The 17,878-nt window shown below is 37.6% G+C and overlaps 1 protein-coding gene across 2 annotated transcripts in view; it reads left to right on the forward strand.

Annotated features, from left to right (window-relative positions):
* CDH2 (cadherin 2) overlaps positions 1-17,669 on the forward strand; it is a 117,980-nt gene extending 100,311 nt beyond the window's left edge. The window contains exons 15-16 of one of the 2 annotated variants that reach the window (XM_005153530.2): positions 9,515-9,679; positions 16,870-17,669. In XM_005153530.2, coding sequence (XP_005153587.1) covers positions 9,515-9,679; positions 16,870-17,076 — 372 coding nt within the window. In that variant the 3' untranslated portion in view covers positions 17,077-17,669. The remainder of the gene's footprint in view (positions 1-9,514; positions 9,680-16,869) is intronic. The other variant, XM_034062702.1, reaches the window with a different exon arrangement.
* The last annotated feature ends 209 nt before the right edge of the window (positions 17,670-17,878 follow it).

A 17,878-nucleotide genomic window follows, 5' to 3' on the forward strand; every position in this document is an offset into this window, starting at 1 on the left:
TGTGCTTGACTAGATGATAATAGTTCCAGGTTCATTTGTTTTCAGTTTCCTTCTTGCCCCCTTCACCTCATGTGCCTAGGGGAAAGAGTGAGGATTATATTTGCTTGAGTGTTATTCAGTTTTGCATGCATTTTATGTGAGATTTAAGAACTTGGAATGCTAAGCTTCTGAAATGTCCCAACAAGCTCCCTACCGAGTAGTAATCTCATTTTTGCAAACCGTGGCTTAGCAAAATACTATACAAGCAAAGCTATGGGTAAAAACATTGTGGCCATAAGGATCTTTGCATTTTTGTCAAAGTTAAAGTAAGCATTAAAGTGTCAAAGTTACTGTCCTAAAAATACATGAGACTGCCAGCAAAAGTCTATTTTCAGAATGGGGCCTCATACGGTAAAACTGCCACTATTCTATTAAAATCAAGAAAAAATATTTCATGTCAACCTTGCATCCACAAGTCATCACCAGATGACAGAGGAAAATGTATTACATCAGTATTTACTTTTATGGTGCATTCTTTCCAAAAGCAGCTGCAGTAGAAGGCAGGGCACAAGGTGACTCAGAAACAAAGGACCATCCAACACAGGGTACATCTCATGCAGCAGAATAGAAGGGAATGCTCAAAGCTTCATGTGAATCTCAGTGAAAACAGTATTTTAAAATCCTCAGTTATTTTTATCATCTGTACCTTTTTAAAATACTTACTTCTATTTATAGCAAGCAAATTACTTAGGCCTTTTTGAAGTCACCTATTTTTCTGGATGAATACATGAAGATTTCCCCTCTGTTGCCTCATTTTTCTTGTTTATCCAAGATGTCTCGGTGATCTGAAGGTACGGCTGCTAAGGCTTGAAGATAAGTGAACTTGGGACTCTACATCCTAAACCAAACTACTTTTAGATTAGTGGGTTTGTTCTTGGGGTAGTTTATTTAAGAGGGTTCATTTGAAAGTGATGCAGTTTGGTTTCTTAGCTGTCATTGCAGGCTCAGAAACTCCTAAAGTACCCTTGGTGCGTTCCTTTCAAACTCTTTGTATGTGTTATCAGGGTGTCCTGGGTTCAGCAGTAGCAGTTATTTTTTCTCCTTGGTAGCTGGTGCAGTGCTGTCTTTTGACTTTTGGGCTGGGAACGGTTGCTGATAGCAAGTATGTTTTGAGTTACTGCTCAAATGTTTGGCTTGTCCAAGGCCTTTTCTGAGCTCATGCTCTGCCAGGGAGGAGGGGAAGCTAGGAGGAAGCAGAGACAGGACACCTGACCCAGGCTAGCCAAAGAGGTATTCCATACCATAGCACGTCATACTCAGGATGTAACCGGGAGATACCCAGAAGGGCAAGAGGACTCCGGGGGGATGGAGGAGGTATCACTCGGTGCTCGGTTAGGCAGGGTGGGGTGAGTTATGGGTCAGTGGCTGGTGAGGTGTTGTATTCTCTTCACTTGTTACTTGCTTTACCATTATTATTATTAGTAGTAGTGATTTGTGTTATACCTTAGTTATTAAATTATTCTTATCTCAACCCGTGGGAGCTACATTCTTTGGATTCTCCTTTCCAGCTCTCTGGGAGTTGGGGGAGCAAGGGGGGGGAGTGATTGCACAAGCTGTGCGGATTGGTTTAAACCACGACACAGGGTAATGTCTCTCACAGCACATTTTATGAGTTCCAAATTCCAGATAGTTCTTCCTAGTCATAGCAACCGTCAACAAAAAGGTGGAATTCCTGCTTGATTTTGTTTGTTGTTTGCTTGGGTTTTTTTTTTTTTCTCTTCTGTGCTAACATTTTGAAGGAATTATGCTGTAAAGTCTGTCATAAAAGAGCAATTTTTTCCATCGTGGAGGTCTTCTATTAATCCCAGTTGATGCTATCTTGGCCTGCTTTGTTCACTCTGACAGACTGAATGCTTGTAAAGAAAGTTGAGGTTCTTGAATGATTCATAGTCTTCCTCTAGCCTGGCATGATGTACATGGGGATGTGTGATCTCCCCAGCAGCTGAGAAAAATGCTTTTAATTCCCTAAACCAGAAAAGCTCTTGAGCAATAGGTCATAACTGAAGTCATCCTGCTCCCTGCTGAACAGCGTTGTCAATACTGAAAATGTTCTGGTCTTTTATCACCTAGTTTCTTGTGGGCTGAAAAACTGCGCAGCACTCCTGTTATTTCAGGCAGAACCATTTTTTCCTGATATTGGGAAAGATCAGTGTAGTAGCAGAAGCTGGGGACAACAGGCTAAGGAGAGGAAGCAGAGGTATTCCAGATATTGTTGGGACATGAGAGGCTTTGAGTCAGCACTGTTCCACTGAAGTCAGTGGTGGACCAGCTTGGTTGCTGGTTTGAGGAGGGAGGGGAAGTGTTGTGAGGTTTTTTTGTTTACTTTGGTGGTTGTTTTTTTTCCAGTTGTTGGTTGGGTTTTTGGGTTTTCTGTTTGTTTCTGTTTTCTGTTTGTTTTTCAATTTGGCATCTGAATCTTTAACTCAGCAATTGGGGTGGGGGACACTACGGTTTGCTATATCCTGAAATAGAAGTGCCTACTTTAGGTTAAAATTATGAAGCTGGTAGTGACTCTCTTGATTATTACTTGATCATGATCTAGAGCTTATAGTTTTTTCACAAATGCAAGGTGTGAGGTACAAATAATATTCTCTCCCAACACGATGTGCTCTCAACTTGTAATACTGTTGTCAGTTCTAAATTCCAAAACCTCATGTCAGCTGAGTGTTAAAGCAATTAGCACTTGTCTGCAGCATAGTTCACGCACATAGCAGATCACAACCCATAAGCATTAGTAATTCGTTTTCATTGCATGTCTCAGGCCGTTTGTGTGATTTACATCGAGGCAGTGGGTGCTTGACTGGGATATGTGCAGCATATGTCAGCCTGGTAACTGTGATATATCTTTTTCTATGTTATTGCCTCTGTATACATCTCATTGCACAAGATGATCCTCTCATCTCCTTTGAGCCCGTTTCTATAGTGTTTTCTGAATTCTGGTAATACTTATTCACGCAGGTGGTCCTGTTGAAGTAAGTTCTCTGAGCAAGCGGGTGGTGTGCTTTGAAAGTATTGCAGATTAGCTGTTTTGAACCTGTATTTTAATCTAGTCGTCAGATCTCTTCAGCACAAGAATTTCCAACACAATGATTTTGCTATTATTTGCAGTAATTTTCATCCATAAAGATTCTACGTGTTCCTTTCTACAACACCTTTTCTTATGAGTCTATTCAGACATTAGTCAATAGCTTGGTTTTTGTCATGTTTTATTGTATGTTTATATAGAAAAATAGCATTTATTTAAAAGGTGATAATAGCATTAAAAACATAGTATGTTATTTTTATGTGTGCAGGATCTAAATTCCTCCTTTATAGAAAGGGTAGCATTTGTGTGTCATTGACAAAAATGAACTCAGTAATCCTTTAGCATTTTAGGGTTTTGTTTTGGGTTTTTTTGTGTGCGTATTTTGGTTTGGTTTTGTGGGTTTTTTTTTGGGGGGGGGCAGGGTGGAGGCAAGGCAGGTTGCGTATAGTCATAACTTTATGTATGCCTGCATCTTAAGAGAACAGTGGTCACCTGTGTTGGATCTTATTGTAACCACTGTTGTAAATAAGACAGTGGTTGTAGTCAAATTCATTTGATTATATTTTATTTTCACCACCCTATCTAAGTGTTATTTAGATCACATTCTAACCTTTATTTGGCATTGCATTAAGATTGGAATGTTCAGAAATTTAAATGATAATGAAATAACTGTTGCTAAGATATCCCTAGGAATATACAATATTATAATTAGAATGTAGTTATTTTGGGGGTTGTGTTTTCTTACTAAGACATTAACGTTTGAGCGACTCATGCAGTGCTCTGGTGGAGGAATTACTGTCATTCCTTAGTGAATCTTTATCTCATCATATGAAAAGTAATGTTTCTGTAATTCTGTTAAAAAATTCTTTTGTCTTTTATCCTGTCTAGAATCTATACCTGTTACGGTGTTTTGTCTGCGGCTAGAGTTTAACTTTCACCTTTTTTATTATTAGAAAAAGTTAAGTTAGCTTCTTGGATGGGAGATCTGGATTCTTCCAGATGGATCTATAATAAAAACAAGTGGGAAAAGCAGTATGGCAGAAAGTAATCAAAATGTGAGTGGCAAATAAAGAACAACTGTTAGCAGTCATTCTAACTAGCTTCCCACCTGTAGCCTATGTCTAGTCAGTCCTCTCTGCTTTGTTTCTGGTTTTTGGTTTTGGGGTTGTTTCTTTTTTGGTTTTGGTTGTTTTTTTGGGGGGTGGGGGGGGGTCCATTATTTCAGCAGATATAAGATTTAGGGCAAATTGTAGTGTTTTGCAGAACTTGGGCAATATTTTGTGTGCAAATTTCTCATAGTTTTTCAGGGTGATATTTGGTAGGTTTGGGAGTAGGATGGTAAGATATAGCAGGATTGGGTTTCATTTCCTTTTTCTTGGTTTTTAAAAGATCTTGGCAGGTGGGAGCATTCAACTGTGTAAAAATATTTCTTCCCTTGCTTCTCCATCCCATTCCTCTATCAGAGTAGATAGAGATTCTCTTTGGAACAAAAAGGCAAAGCAGAACATGTGTTTTATCTGTAGGTACTTCCAAATCATAGTTTGCTTTATTGTCTTAAGCCGGATACAAAATAGGGTTTACGCTAAGGCACCATACTGTAAAAGGGGTGACTGAAATGCACAGTTCTGCCAACGTTGCTTTTCATGCGCTTACACCACTGCAGCTGATTTTGTTCAGTGAATTATGCATACAGCTCTCACCATCAAATTAAGTGATCTGGTGACAATTGAATTGATTATTTCTTGCATGGAATAGATCTGAGCTTTCATATTTCTTTGCAAAGGCTGCATCCTTTGAAAATGAGAAACAGGTGTAGCGTTTTTGTTATATTAGTCATATCTTCAGGCCTGTATTCATGCATAGCTGAAGGTTTAGTTCAGTACAACGTAAATAAACAAGTCATCCCTGAAAGTGTATAACAGTCTTGTGAATGGCCAGGAAATAAACTGAGAGCTCTGAGATAAGTGAGAATCCAGATACATAAATTGTTAATAAATGTGTCAGGCTGCACGTGCTAGGATTTATCAATGGTAATCTTAGAGAAAACTTCTTAGTAGTTAGTGGAAAGCTCAATTTAGATGTAATATATTCCAGTATTTTCAGAGTTTTCTGCTCTGGAAAGCAGTCCTGTCTGTGCACAGCAGTTCATAGTTTTAGTAAGTTGTGGTTTCATTCTGTTGTTTGCAGTTCTGCTTTATAATGCTCCAGTGTGCATTCATATAAAGCAGGTCCAGTCACTGTAAAAATTTTTTCTGTAAGTTTTAGCAAAGTACTTGAGTAGATCTTCTAAAATACAAACACTAGCAGAACAGCTGATTCAGAAAAAAAAACAAAAACAAAAACCCAGTTGACTTTATAAAACTAGAAGCTTTGAAGAAATTATGTTTTCTGGCCTCTTCCCTCATTTTTATTTTGGGGTTGTTTTTTTTTTCAGAAATTATAGAATTTGGTAACTGTCTGTCAGAAAGCAGCATACTTTCTAAAAAAATCTTGTCAACTGCCATACCTGATGACTGCCGTATGAGGGGATTATCACTCAGATACTGTTAAATTAACAGCTTCGTTGCACAAGAGGAAGTTGTTTAAGGGAAGAGATTTTGAAGGCTGCATTATCTTGAATCTCTGTAAATCAGTGATTACTCTTGAATATGAAATGCCTTCTATTTTGGACATTTCTTCTATTCAAGTTGAGATATTTAGACTGTACTTCAAACTGCTATGTAGATGTTCTTAAGGAATTGCTTCTTGGGGTTTCGGACTCTTCTGCCTACACATTCTGTAAGATGGCTAATTTGTTTTGGCTTGGATAGCTGGTTTTGACATTTAGCACTTTCTCACTGGGATCTCACATTTCAGGAATGTGAGATGGGAGCTAGTAATTGTGTAAGTCTGTTTAAAGCTGTCTGGAAGTAGGTGAATAGCTAATAAGGTCAGTATGTGTAATCAGCTTGGGGGGAGACGGTGGGGTTTTATGGGTTTTTTTGAGATTGTTGAATTTCATAAGATGTAACTTCTGATAAAATGCCCTTTTAGTACATCATGATTTTATTTTCTTTCTTGAAACAAAAGCAAAATAAACACAGATTTTTTTCTGCTACAATACACATCAGAGGTTTTTTTTCAGCAAGATCAAACAGTAGTGCCAGAGGTGCTGACCAAGGAGACAAAAGTTCTGGTGGTCAGATCCAGAGTAATACTGATAAAGTATGAAGATTGCCATGTCTTGAACCACCAGTTATCTAAAAGGTAGCTTTATTTGTTTCATTGTAACATCAGATCACTTTATAAACAAGGAGAAAGGACCAAAGGATTGTTCAGTTTGCTTTGCTTAGATCCCTGTCTTAGAATGGCAGGTGTTTGCTTCTCTTTTGACTGTAGATTTGGACAATCAGACTAGTGAAAATTTCTGGTTTCTTAAGGCCTGAATTTTGCTAGATGCAAAAATGGGGGGAAAACCAGTATGTTTTAGTGACATTCCAATAGAGAAAAACTGGTAATAGGGTTTCCCTTCCATAAACAATCTAAGCTTGTCCAGAAATTTGAGGAGAAAAACTCCAAATGCTCTATTTGGATTTGCTTAAATCTAGACTGAATGAAGGGAAAGAGGTATTTGTTCTAAAATTGCTGAGGTTAGGGCTCAACAGCAGAAATAAGTAATTAAATGCCTCCAACAAAAATTGTCAGCCACATGAACTAGACGCTCACAACCTAGTTTACAACCTAGCACATTTCCAGTGGAGAGCCTAGTCTTGCTCCTCATTAGTCCTTCAGCATATTGTAATTATGAACAGGTTATCTTGAAAAAGACTGGAGCAAAGGCAAATGCTGTTGACTTGTCCTGAAATTAAGAGTAAAAATAATGACCCAGAATGTTGCTCAAAGCTGGTTCTTCCAACTTATCCAGCATGTTTTGTTCTCTCTCTGATGTGCCACAATTTTCTATTTAGCTGTCACTTCTGCCGTTAGCTAGCTTAAACTCTGCTTGAGACTAACTTTGAAGTCTGTTCAGGAGCTACATGAAAAGTTTTCCCATTTTTCTAGCTGTGAATGCTGCATTGAGCGAAGAGATGAAATTTTAGCAGCCCTAAACAGCTTATGCCCTGGCTCTTTAAAACATTTTTCCTTCTTTTGCTTCACAATAATTGAGTAGAGTTGACTTTAGACAGAATGTTGAAACAGCTGGAGTCATTGCATGATGCTGTGTTTGTATGGCACTAAGCCAGTTTGGGGAGATGTTGGATGACTTGCCATAACTGACTGATGTACAGTTAGTATTGATTTTAATGATATGAGAGATTTGAGAGTCTGTGGTAATAAGCACAATGGATCTTCTCTTCCTGCCCAGACACTAATAGACTTGCAGAATAAATTTCCTCTGATTGAAGGGTAGTGTCATAAATTACCCTAGAAAAGAAAACCAAAGTGGGATTCCACATAAAAACACATTCTGCACTGCTGTTGCCTTGCAGATGGCAATCTTTGCTTTCTTTTTAGCTATAGAGCCTGGAAATGTCTCTAACTGTAGATACACTCAAGAGAATGGCCTTGGATGTGAAGATAATAGCCTGACTTCTCATATAGAAATGCAGTATGAATCCACTAATCAGAAAAAGAATTGAATGCACGAGTGGATAGAAAAAATATTTTATCTTTATAAAACTGAAATGACCAGAGGCACTCTGCAGATCTTCGTATACTGTTATTTAACCATACCAGTTTGAACTCCTCAATAAGGAAAAGTTTAGTATTAAAAAAAGAGTATTTTTCATTTCTCCCTCTTGGTGTTTTCCATGTTTCATCTTTTGTGTGGGTATGAAAAGCACTTTTGGATTACATATTTACAAATTCTAGAAAGTACATTCTTCTCTGATAGGATTTTCTGATAGTATGTCTCTAAACTACTTAGATTTATTTTACGTAACAAAAAGGGAAAGGATAAAAAGTTCTCTTCTGTTTACTTTTCTCTAATTCATACTGCTTCATGGAGATCACTTACTCTGTTTGGTACATGAAGAACCAAAGGGTAGGAGTTATAGCTCTCCCACAAAGAACTTGTAATCTAATTAAAGCATATGAAGCTGCATTCTCAGATCTCAGTGGAGCTGTTCCACCCTTTTTGATTATGTATTTGTGTGCAGTCAGCTGAGGACCAAAGTAACAAATTAGGAGGTGTATTGGATTTGATAGCCAGTTACAATTCTCCCACCAAACTACCTTCACGGCTGTCAGCAAGCCTTTCCTCCTATGGAAATGTCCGGGTTTGAGAGTATGACCCCCAAAAGGACCTACATCCCATGAGGTGACAGCAGAAGTAAATGCTTGCATTCCTTCCTTTAGGAGCCAGAAAAAAAAAAAAAAAACCAATGAAAACCTTATTGTCTCTCCAGGCAACTTCCAGCAAGCTGTGATTATAAATAAGATTTTTTACCAGAACAATACTGTTGTACAATAGAGACTGTTGATAAAGGACCTTATTTAAGATGCTGCTCAACTGCTTGGATTATTTGTGGGGCAGCCTATCTGGCATATAGTGGAGTTGGCATGAACTCCAGTCTACTGGTAGTCTGTGAATGGATTTAATTTTAAGCCTTTAAGCCCCATTCTTTGTTCTGCATTTTTACCAGTGCCTTGTGCAAAGGCATCCTAGAGTATGACTACCTTCTAGGCATGACAACAGTGAGGTGAATGACAATGCTGAAATGTATCAGACTGTGCAGATAGTATGCAGGAATATCTGTCTCAAATGCATAAACATCCACCTAATTAAAATTTTTATATACATACATTCTGCTTATTGGAATTCATAGCGCTGTTCTAGTTTCATCAGTCTGCCAGAGTTTGAAATTGTGGAATCAAGTACTTAATGCACAGATCCGCAAGTAATCTTTAGAAAAGTGCTTAGAATTAAGGCCAAATCTTAGGAGCTTTGTACTTCTTACGACATTTTCTCACTTTGGCTTTCATATTATGGAAGCCACATGAAATCAGTAAGGAGTCTTAAATTCATTCTTTGAAGGTATTATAGAAAGCTGGAGAGCAGTGCACTTGCCTCTTTCTCGGGGTGTGAGAAAGTCTGGAATTTGCTTGCTTAGAAAAATAAGAGTTAGATTTGGCATCTTTGCTCTATGCAGTAAATCATCATTACTAGGTAAAGTGTTTAGTCTCTTAATAGTACTACTCAAATCCTTGCTGCTCAATGGAAAACTTATGAGTTTCCATCTACAAGTCTGATGGAATAGAATAAGAATGGTAGATTCCAGGAGTATAAATCAAATAACATCCTGTTAGTATGCAAATAATGTTACTGACTTAGTAAGCATTACAATCCTGAAAATAGGACCTGTGGTGATATGATACTTTGCATTTTCCCTTTTTTCCACCTCATGTTTCACCCTGACAGATTTCATTTGAAATTCTGCTAACATACTGTCTTTGTTTCATATTTTGCAGGATTATGACTTGAGCCAGCTCCAGCAGCCTGACACTGTGGAACCAGATGCCATCAAACCTGTTGGAATCAGACGTCTTGATGAAAGGCCAATCCATGCAGAACCTCAGTATCCAGTCAGATCAGCTGCTCCGCATCCAGGGGACATTGGGGACTTCATTAATGAGGTAAAGGAAAGGAAGAGAGTTTCCTCCTAAGATCTGATAACCTTTTATATTTTGTGTATTGTACTCTGCATGAGCAGCAATTTATGTTTGAACATAGTAACTTTTTAAAACTTACTTATACAATTAAAGTTGTCTTGCTAGATAGAAGTAAATTTGTTCTTGGGCAGACAAGTTTAACTCATTCAAACAGAAAGGGAAGATACATCAATTACCTTATATACATGTGTATTAATGACATTCATAATATGTTATCAGCTGCAACCACAGTATCTCCAAGCAGAATTATTCTACGGGTTCCAAGTAATAAATAGACTAACAAAATTATAGTTTAGCCTAAGTTCATTTATTAATTCACAGTAACTTAGTAATGAAAAAAAACTAATTTTCATTTTCCTGATACATTACCCTTTGAATCTAGATAATAGTGGAAATTCAGTACCTTCAGTAAGACCAAAAGAATCCCATCAAATATGATTAGTGAGCAGGGCAGCTAAATTAAATGTTATGTAAGTGCTTTTGAAACTTGTCTTGTCATAGAGCTTTAGAAGTCTTTGCATTATCTTCAATTCTTCAATCTAATAAAGGTAAATGTAAGTAAGAGACTATACCAGATTACAATTTTTAAAGAAATGTTCCTACAAATACTGGCTTCGTTATTTCTGTCTCTGGTCAACTGTAACTCAGTGGTTTTGTGGTACTTCAAATGGAATGTGTTTCCTGTACTTGCTGATTATAGGAAAACAAATACTAACTCAAAATTTACCACTTAAAATAAGCTATATTCTGTAGATGAATTCCCTAATTTCTTATATCTTCCTTGGCAACTAAAACCGGATAGGTATTGCAGAGCTGGCTTGCAAATGTGGGTTTTTTTTTGTCTGCTTTAAAGAAAAGTCAGGCTAATATACCGAAGTCTTTTGTTTTAGCCAGCTGCAGAAAAGTGAATTTGCTCTTCTTAAGGTATACACTGATACAATTCTAAAAAACACCAAGACTACAGGTTGATGACTAGCAAGAAACATACAAGCATTCTCATAGGACACTGTATTTAAAAGACTCCAGTTTTGGAGAAGAGCTGTTTTAGAAGGAGATGTTTCAGTAAAGAGGATTTTTGCATGCCGTGTACTTCTAAATATTACAGTTATAATTGACTTCTGGAAAACAATGGAGACATGGGGCAGTAAAAGGCCCATGTTACTGGTCAAGGCAGTGTGCACACAAAAACTTCCTTGTGCTTCCTTGTCTTTCTCCAATCGGTTTCCCATCCTGTTTTCACACAGTTGTGACCAGACACCATCCACCTGTGAGGTGGTCGGGAAGAATCCATAATCCTTGATAACCCTATTTTTTCTTGTCCTCAAAGTAGCTACCAAGCTCTCTTACAGAGCCAGGACAAGGAATGAGTGTGATTTGGCTGGAAAGCCACAAAGGGGCCAGAGTTTGTCTAGCCTTCTGCAATTTTTTGGTTACTTAGAGCTGTTCTTGCAATACTGTTTTTCAGTACATTATCACTCTTGAAGATTATAGCATCAATGTGTACACATGAACCTGTAGAAACAGTACATGCTGTCTCGATTTAACCCAATATGTTTATATTATAGTACAGACAAGAATAGAGTAGTTTTCTCACTGTTGCCTATTTTATTAGATCAATATCTCCCTTTATCCTTCCCCTTGCCAAGAAAAGAGGAAGCTTCTACCAACTATTTTTAGACAGCAAAATAATGTCAATAATGTCACTGCCTCTAAAATAAACCTTGGAAATATATATGACATTAAAGAAAACATGGCAATTTTCTCGTCTGCAACTTAGCTCAGGATTAATTATATCCTTTGATTGAAGAGCTAGTTTCTGTGTTTCAAGCATTATGTATTTAGCGTCTTTTTCACAAGGTGTTTCTTTTTTAGGATTTCATAGCAATGTGTCATTTTACTATGGGACATTCAACCTAACCCTCTCTCTATCAGACAGTAGCCACCCAGAAGTTGTCCATACTGTGTTTTGGCAAAAGTCTGAGCAAAATGGAGATTTTATTTGTCCAGAATGGTATCATCTTAATTTGGGTTTTATTTTAAAACTTCCTGTGGCAAGTGTGATTCTAAAAAGTCTACTGGGGGGAGGGGGCTGTTAAGGTAAAAAAAAAAAGTCACTCTCACAGTAGTACTCATTTACAGTTAAATTTCCAAATTATCGGCATCTGGCTCTTAAAACATTCAGGCTGCACAGGTTTTCAGACTTCCTTCAGAGAATGCCACTTGCAGTCCTGGCAAGATTATACCCAAACAAATTGGTAAGTTTCTCTCAGTTTTACTTGGAGTAAATGGAAGAAATATCTTGAGTAGAGCCCATACCAGACATTTCTTAGGGCAGTTCATAGAAAAGATACGCTGAGCTGTGAAAACAACATAGCAAGATAAGAAAGGTCAAAGTTCTTACCACTCTGCATCCAGCTTCAATGTTATTAGGCATAAGTTTTCCCTTGGGCAGCCCTAACCAAAACCACCTGCAGAACTGGCCCAGTTGTTGTCTGAACGTGGAGAGGCTGCCTTTGAGTTGTCAGTATGTTGGTAGCAAATTCTGCATTACCTCATTCATTTGAAAATATGTAGAAGATAGGTCTGGTCTTTCAGAGGACATGGCTGTATTCCCAGAGATGCTGATCAGCATGATCCTTTCAGATGCTGGCCCATTTGCAGGAACTGTTATAGTCTGCTGAATACTCACCAGCACCTCAGATACACAGCCAGCATTGTTCGAATTAGCCTCTGAAATGCTCCAACTTTTGACAAAAAAGAGCTATAGGTCATTGATTTCAGATGTTGGAGGCTTTAACTACCATTGCCAAAAAGCATGAGGTGGTTTTTATTTCTTTTATTGCAGAGCTTTAGAAACAAAAAGTGAAGAAAACCTAGTGGTTCATTTTGTTTCTTTTCTTTTGGCTCTTTCTTCTGGTATATTATTTTCTAGCTGTCACCTGTTGTATTGAATCTGCTTAACTCAATGAGACATAGATAAGTATGAGTATTTTGTAGTAGTGTTCTAATGACTTCTCAGTTGAAAAACAAGTTACGAGCAGGATAAAAACTTGAAGTATTTTTATAACACTTGTACAGTTAAGATAACATATACAGAACTATGAACTTCCTGATAGAAGAAAGTTCCAGAAGTGCCTTATAATCAAAATATGTTTTGCGGGCATAAGCTAAATGACCTCGGGGACTTTCTTGTTTTGTCTGTTTCAATGAGTAGATGAATCTCTAATTTAAGAAGGGAAGGGAAAAACCTCCTTTTCTTCCAGCCAAGTGTACGAACAAGGCAGTGAAATAAGTCATGTGTTATAAAGAATCCTCTGTAGACCTTGTTTTCCGTTTTAAGCCTTTTAAAATATAACCTGCAGAATGTGGAGCATAATTAAGACTTAGAATAGTCAGAATTTGTAGGGCAGTTTAAATTAGGCCCGTTTGAAGTAGCTTTGTTAATCCTGTTTCCAAGAACCACATAGAAATATATTTGCTGTCCCTAGAAATATTAAATCAATTATGTTGTGGTGGAGAGTGTGTGGCTAAGAATATATTTCTAATCAATAGAGCACATAGCCTGAGGTAAACTGAATTTGAATTGCAAGCTAAAGATCTCATCCCATGAGTACATGGAGGACCCTCAGTTCATTCTTAGTAAATGGCTGTTGATACAGTGCACCTTCAAGCAGAATAGACTCCCTTGATGTTTTCTGTTTTCGCCTGTCAAGTGAAAAAATGGTTCTAGATGTAAACAATTTTTTTTTGCATTTCCCTGTAGGGCTCTGTGCTTCCTTTTCTTCTCATCAAAAGTCTGCTGAATCTGATTGAGTACGAGGATTAACGAAAATAAAAGCATTAGATTTTGTACTGTTTTATGTTAAAGATGTTGAGGGGTTTGCTTTCCCTTGATTTGAGGTAAATTGACAATGGCACACATGCTAAGGAAAGTATTACTTCAGGTTACCATTGTTCCTCAGTCAAGGCACTGTAGTTTCTCATTTTCTACCCCTATCTCCTTGTTAGTGAAAGTACCATGATATATATAGAAAAGGAAAATGGTGAGATTGCTACTCATTCTGTCTAGATCTCAAGCGGACCTTTGTATTGCCACGGCTCTTTTATGACTGGTTGTTGTGCATTATAGGAGTACAGCAAATGCAAGGAAATGTGACTTGGTTCACTTTTTCCCAGTAGGACCACCTGGTCCCCAGTACGTGCCCTAGCAATTCTGATGTTGAGTTAGCTTCTGTATCTAGTAAAAATGTGGGGTTTCAGATCAGGAAACTGTAACCATATAACTATAACAGCTCTGCTGCCCTGAGGTTCTTGAGCACATCTGGGAAAGACTTCTCTTCAGAAGCAGTTGACAACACCATGAAAGCAAAATCAGTAGAAGCAGTTCCTGGCAGCCATTAGTTGCCTTTTCAGTCATGCAAGGCAGGCTGTGATACCACCTACTGAAAGGGACAGTGTAATAAACAAAAAGGTGGCGATACTGAAACCAGAGGGAGCTTCATAAGCTAATTTCTCTGTCATAGCTGACATCCAGTAACTCCAGGTTCAGACTTGCTATAGAATACAGCAGTAAAGTGCAGCAGTGCACTGGGTAGGTTCACAGACTATGCTTAGCAGAGGGAAAGTGAAAAAATTGTAGTATTTCTTTGTCATTTAGTATGCAGCATGCCACACAAATATAGGGGAAAGCTTGGTTATCATTTGAAGAGTTAGAGACTAAGTTCAATCATTATACTATGAATCTAAGGAATTTTTAACCAGAAGGCAGGTGGAAATGTCAGTGTAACTTGGGCCATGCAGTTGAATCAATACCACCATAACATGGCCTGTAGCTATGTTCTCTGAACAAAATGGATTACACAGTAAGTACGGCCTTTGAAACAGTGAATTTGCTAGTGAGATGTTATCTTGTAAGTCAGTAGCACAAAACCAGTTTTCTTTTTAAATGCCGTCATGATACCAGCAGCAAAGTGAAAAAGAAAATAAAAGTACATCTTCCCCTTTGGAAAAAAAGATGGAAAGAGACTGCCTTGCCATGGATGGCTGAGTTATCAGAATTTTTGCAGTGATGTAGGAAAATGTTTTGTTCACTGATTTTTAATAAATTAGTATCCTGTGGTTGGCTGGTTGTTAATAGGCAGAACTACGAAGTAGCATTCTGTCTCCAAGCTGCCTTTCTGAATGACTTTTACACATTGATACCTGGTTTCATACCTCAGCACTCCTTAAGCTCAAGTGGTATTTATTCTCCTTCCCTGTCACCTGTGTTTGAAAAGTATGGGTGCCTGTCACCCCAAGCAGGCTTAAGGGAAGATGTAAATACCGTAAGGCCAGTTACACTCTAAGAAGTAAAGTTGCATTTCTGCTTCAGCAGCAGAAATTGAGAAAGCTTTAGAACTATTTCCAGCTTTGAAGCTGGATAAGGGAATACTTCCAGCCTTGTTATTGCTGTTTCAGAATTTTAAATATTTTGTGCTTATTATGGCCATCAGGATGGAAAATGCCAAAGATAACAAGCATCCACAATTATTCTTATCAGATAATTCAAAACTGCGCTCCTAATGCAGGCTATTAATAACCTGCTTGATGTTGTTGTACTACATGAGATGATCATTTTAAGTCCAAAATGTGTTCCTGATTAGGGGTCATTAGTTTGATAAACACGCTGGGCCTTTCCACCACTGATTTGCAAAATTACTTTTGGTACATTTTGCACACTTTTGAATGACTGTAGATAGGCAATAAAGAAATAGAATTCTCTTCTACCTTATTGATGCCATATGCTTTAATTAATGGGTTTAGCTATGTATGTATTTCTGGAAGAAAAATCAACATCCATTTCCATTATGTCGCATTCAGACTAAATACAAAAAAACCTGTACTTTTCTAAAACCAGAATATATTGAATAATTTGAAGGAGGCACACTCGGTCCTTCAAATAATGAGGAGTATAATTAAGCCATTCTTTAAATGAATAAATATTTCAAATTAAAAATAAGACCAACACAAATAGGTTTGGTTCAGATTAGTAGTGAGCAATTTAAAGTCTTAGCTCAACAAGATATATTATCCCTTGTCAGTGGCTGCAAAAGTAGGTCCTATTTGAAGTGGAAGATCTTGAAAATGCATTGCTAATCTTGTGGAAACAGCAAGGTTGAAAACCCAAAACACAAGAGGGCTTTTTAACTTCAGGCTTCAACCTTTTATGTTCAGCTTGTAAATCTTCCTGGGATAAACACAGCATAATAGTCTCATGTTCCAATATTAATTACATTACTGTTTAGGTTTGGACATGTGTAAGAAAACAGGGAGAGATTTTCCTCTGGAAGAAGTGTAGTTCTTTCCCTACCTTCCTCTTAATCCAATTTGGTTTGGTTTTAGTTTGGGTTATTCAGGTTTAGAGTAGAAATTTAAAATTACTGAAGACCTAATATTCATATCTTAATAACTTGAATACTTTGAAATGGGGAAACAAAAATGGTTATAATCTTGTTTTTAGCTTTGATGTAATTGTGCGTTTTTGTGTTTTCTGAAGAGCAGGAGGAATTTTATGGGTAGCTATGACAAAACACATAAGGCTTAAGCCAACATATCGAATCTTTTTCTCCCAGCAGCCTACAGATGTACATGGATTTTACAGGACTAACTAAATATGGTATCTGGCACACACAGGTGGACTGCAGGCCATCAGTGTCAGTGGATATGTTATTGGCCATGTGAGACGGCTGTTAAAGGGAATCTTTGCAAGCATGCCTATTTCTCGTTCCCCATCTGTCTGTTTAACCAGTTCCATATTTTTCATGCTGCAGACTGTGAGCTGTGTAGCTCTGAAATTGTATCTCTATTAGCATCAGTCCTAGCGCTGTGATGTTCTCCTAATGTTTTGTTAGAGCTGTATTTGCAACTACATTCAAAACATCTAGTGCTGTAATGCTGGAAACCTGGCCATTCTAAAAGGAATTCACATAAGTTCTTGCTGGAGTTACAAAAACAGGAATCCTGTTTTGAGTTGGATTGTAGAAGTAAGAACTTGGTTTACTTAAATGGCAATTGATAGAGAACCACACTGGGATATTCCAGTTATGTTTTGTCTTTCTCAGATACAGAATTCATCTTTTTTTTGTGTGTGTGTGTTCTCCCTCTCCTTCTTGCAGGGACTTAAAGCAGCCGACAATGACCCTACAGCCCCACCATATGACTCCCTCTTAGTGTTTGACTATGAAGGAAGTGGCTCCACTGCTGGATCCTTGAGCTCTCTTAACTCCTCAAGTAGTGGTGGTGAGCAAGACTATGACTACCTAAATGATTGGGGCCCACGTTTCAAGAAACTTGCTGATATGTACGGTGGAGGTGATGACTGAACTTCAAAGTGAACTTTGGTTTTGGACAAGTACAAACATTTCAACTGATATTCCCCAAAAGCATACAGAAGCTAGGCTTTAACTTTGTAGTCTACTAGCACAAGTGCTTGCTGAAGGCTTTGGCTTAGGCTGCAAACCAATTTGGGCTCCGTGGAATATCAGTGATCCAATGCTGTTTGGAAAAAAAATATTGAGCTCAGTTACACTTGAATTTTACAGTACAGAAGCACTGGGATTTTATGTGCCTTTTTGTACCTTTTTCAGATCGGAATTAGTTTTATGTTTAAGGCTTTAATGGTACTGATTTATGAAATGATGCATTAAAGAGAAAATATGTTGGGGTGGGGAGGAGTAACGTGAAACACAATATGCTTCAACATGCTTTTGTTACATCGCATTGCTTTTATTAAAATAAGAAGATGAAAAATAAAAGAAATCCTCATGGAACAATTTTATTATGTGGGAGAGAAGGCCATGAGGTGGAACAATGTACATTACTTCTAGTTTTAGATGTTAGGGAATTTTTATTTTTTTTTCCACTAAAATTCTAAAACTTATGCAGCTGGTTGCAAATAAAGGGAGTTTTCATATCACCAGTTTGTAGCAGAATTGATTTTTTTTTCCTTATGCTAGAATGTTGGACACATTTTGGTCTTAATCCATGTACACTTTTTTGTTTTTAATTTTAATTTCTAGTATTTTTTCCCACTTCACTGTAAAAAATGGTATGTGTACATAATGTTTTATTGGCATAGTCTGTGGAGAAGTGCAGAAACTTCAGAACACGTGTATGTATTATTTG

The sequence above is a fragment of the Melopsittacus undulatus genome, chromosome 1, assembly GCF_012275295.1.
Source record: "Melopsittacus undulatus isolate bMelUnd1 chromosome 1, bMelUnd1.mat.Z, whole genome shotgun sequence".
NCBI classification, from domain to species: domain Eukaryota; kingdom Metazoa; phylum Chordata; class Aves; order Psittaciformes; family Psittaculidae; genus Melopsittacus; species Melopsittacus undulatus.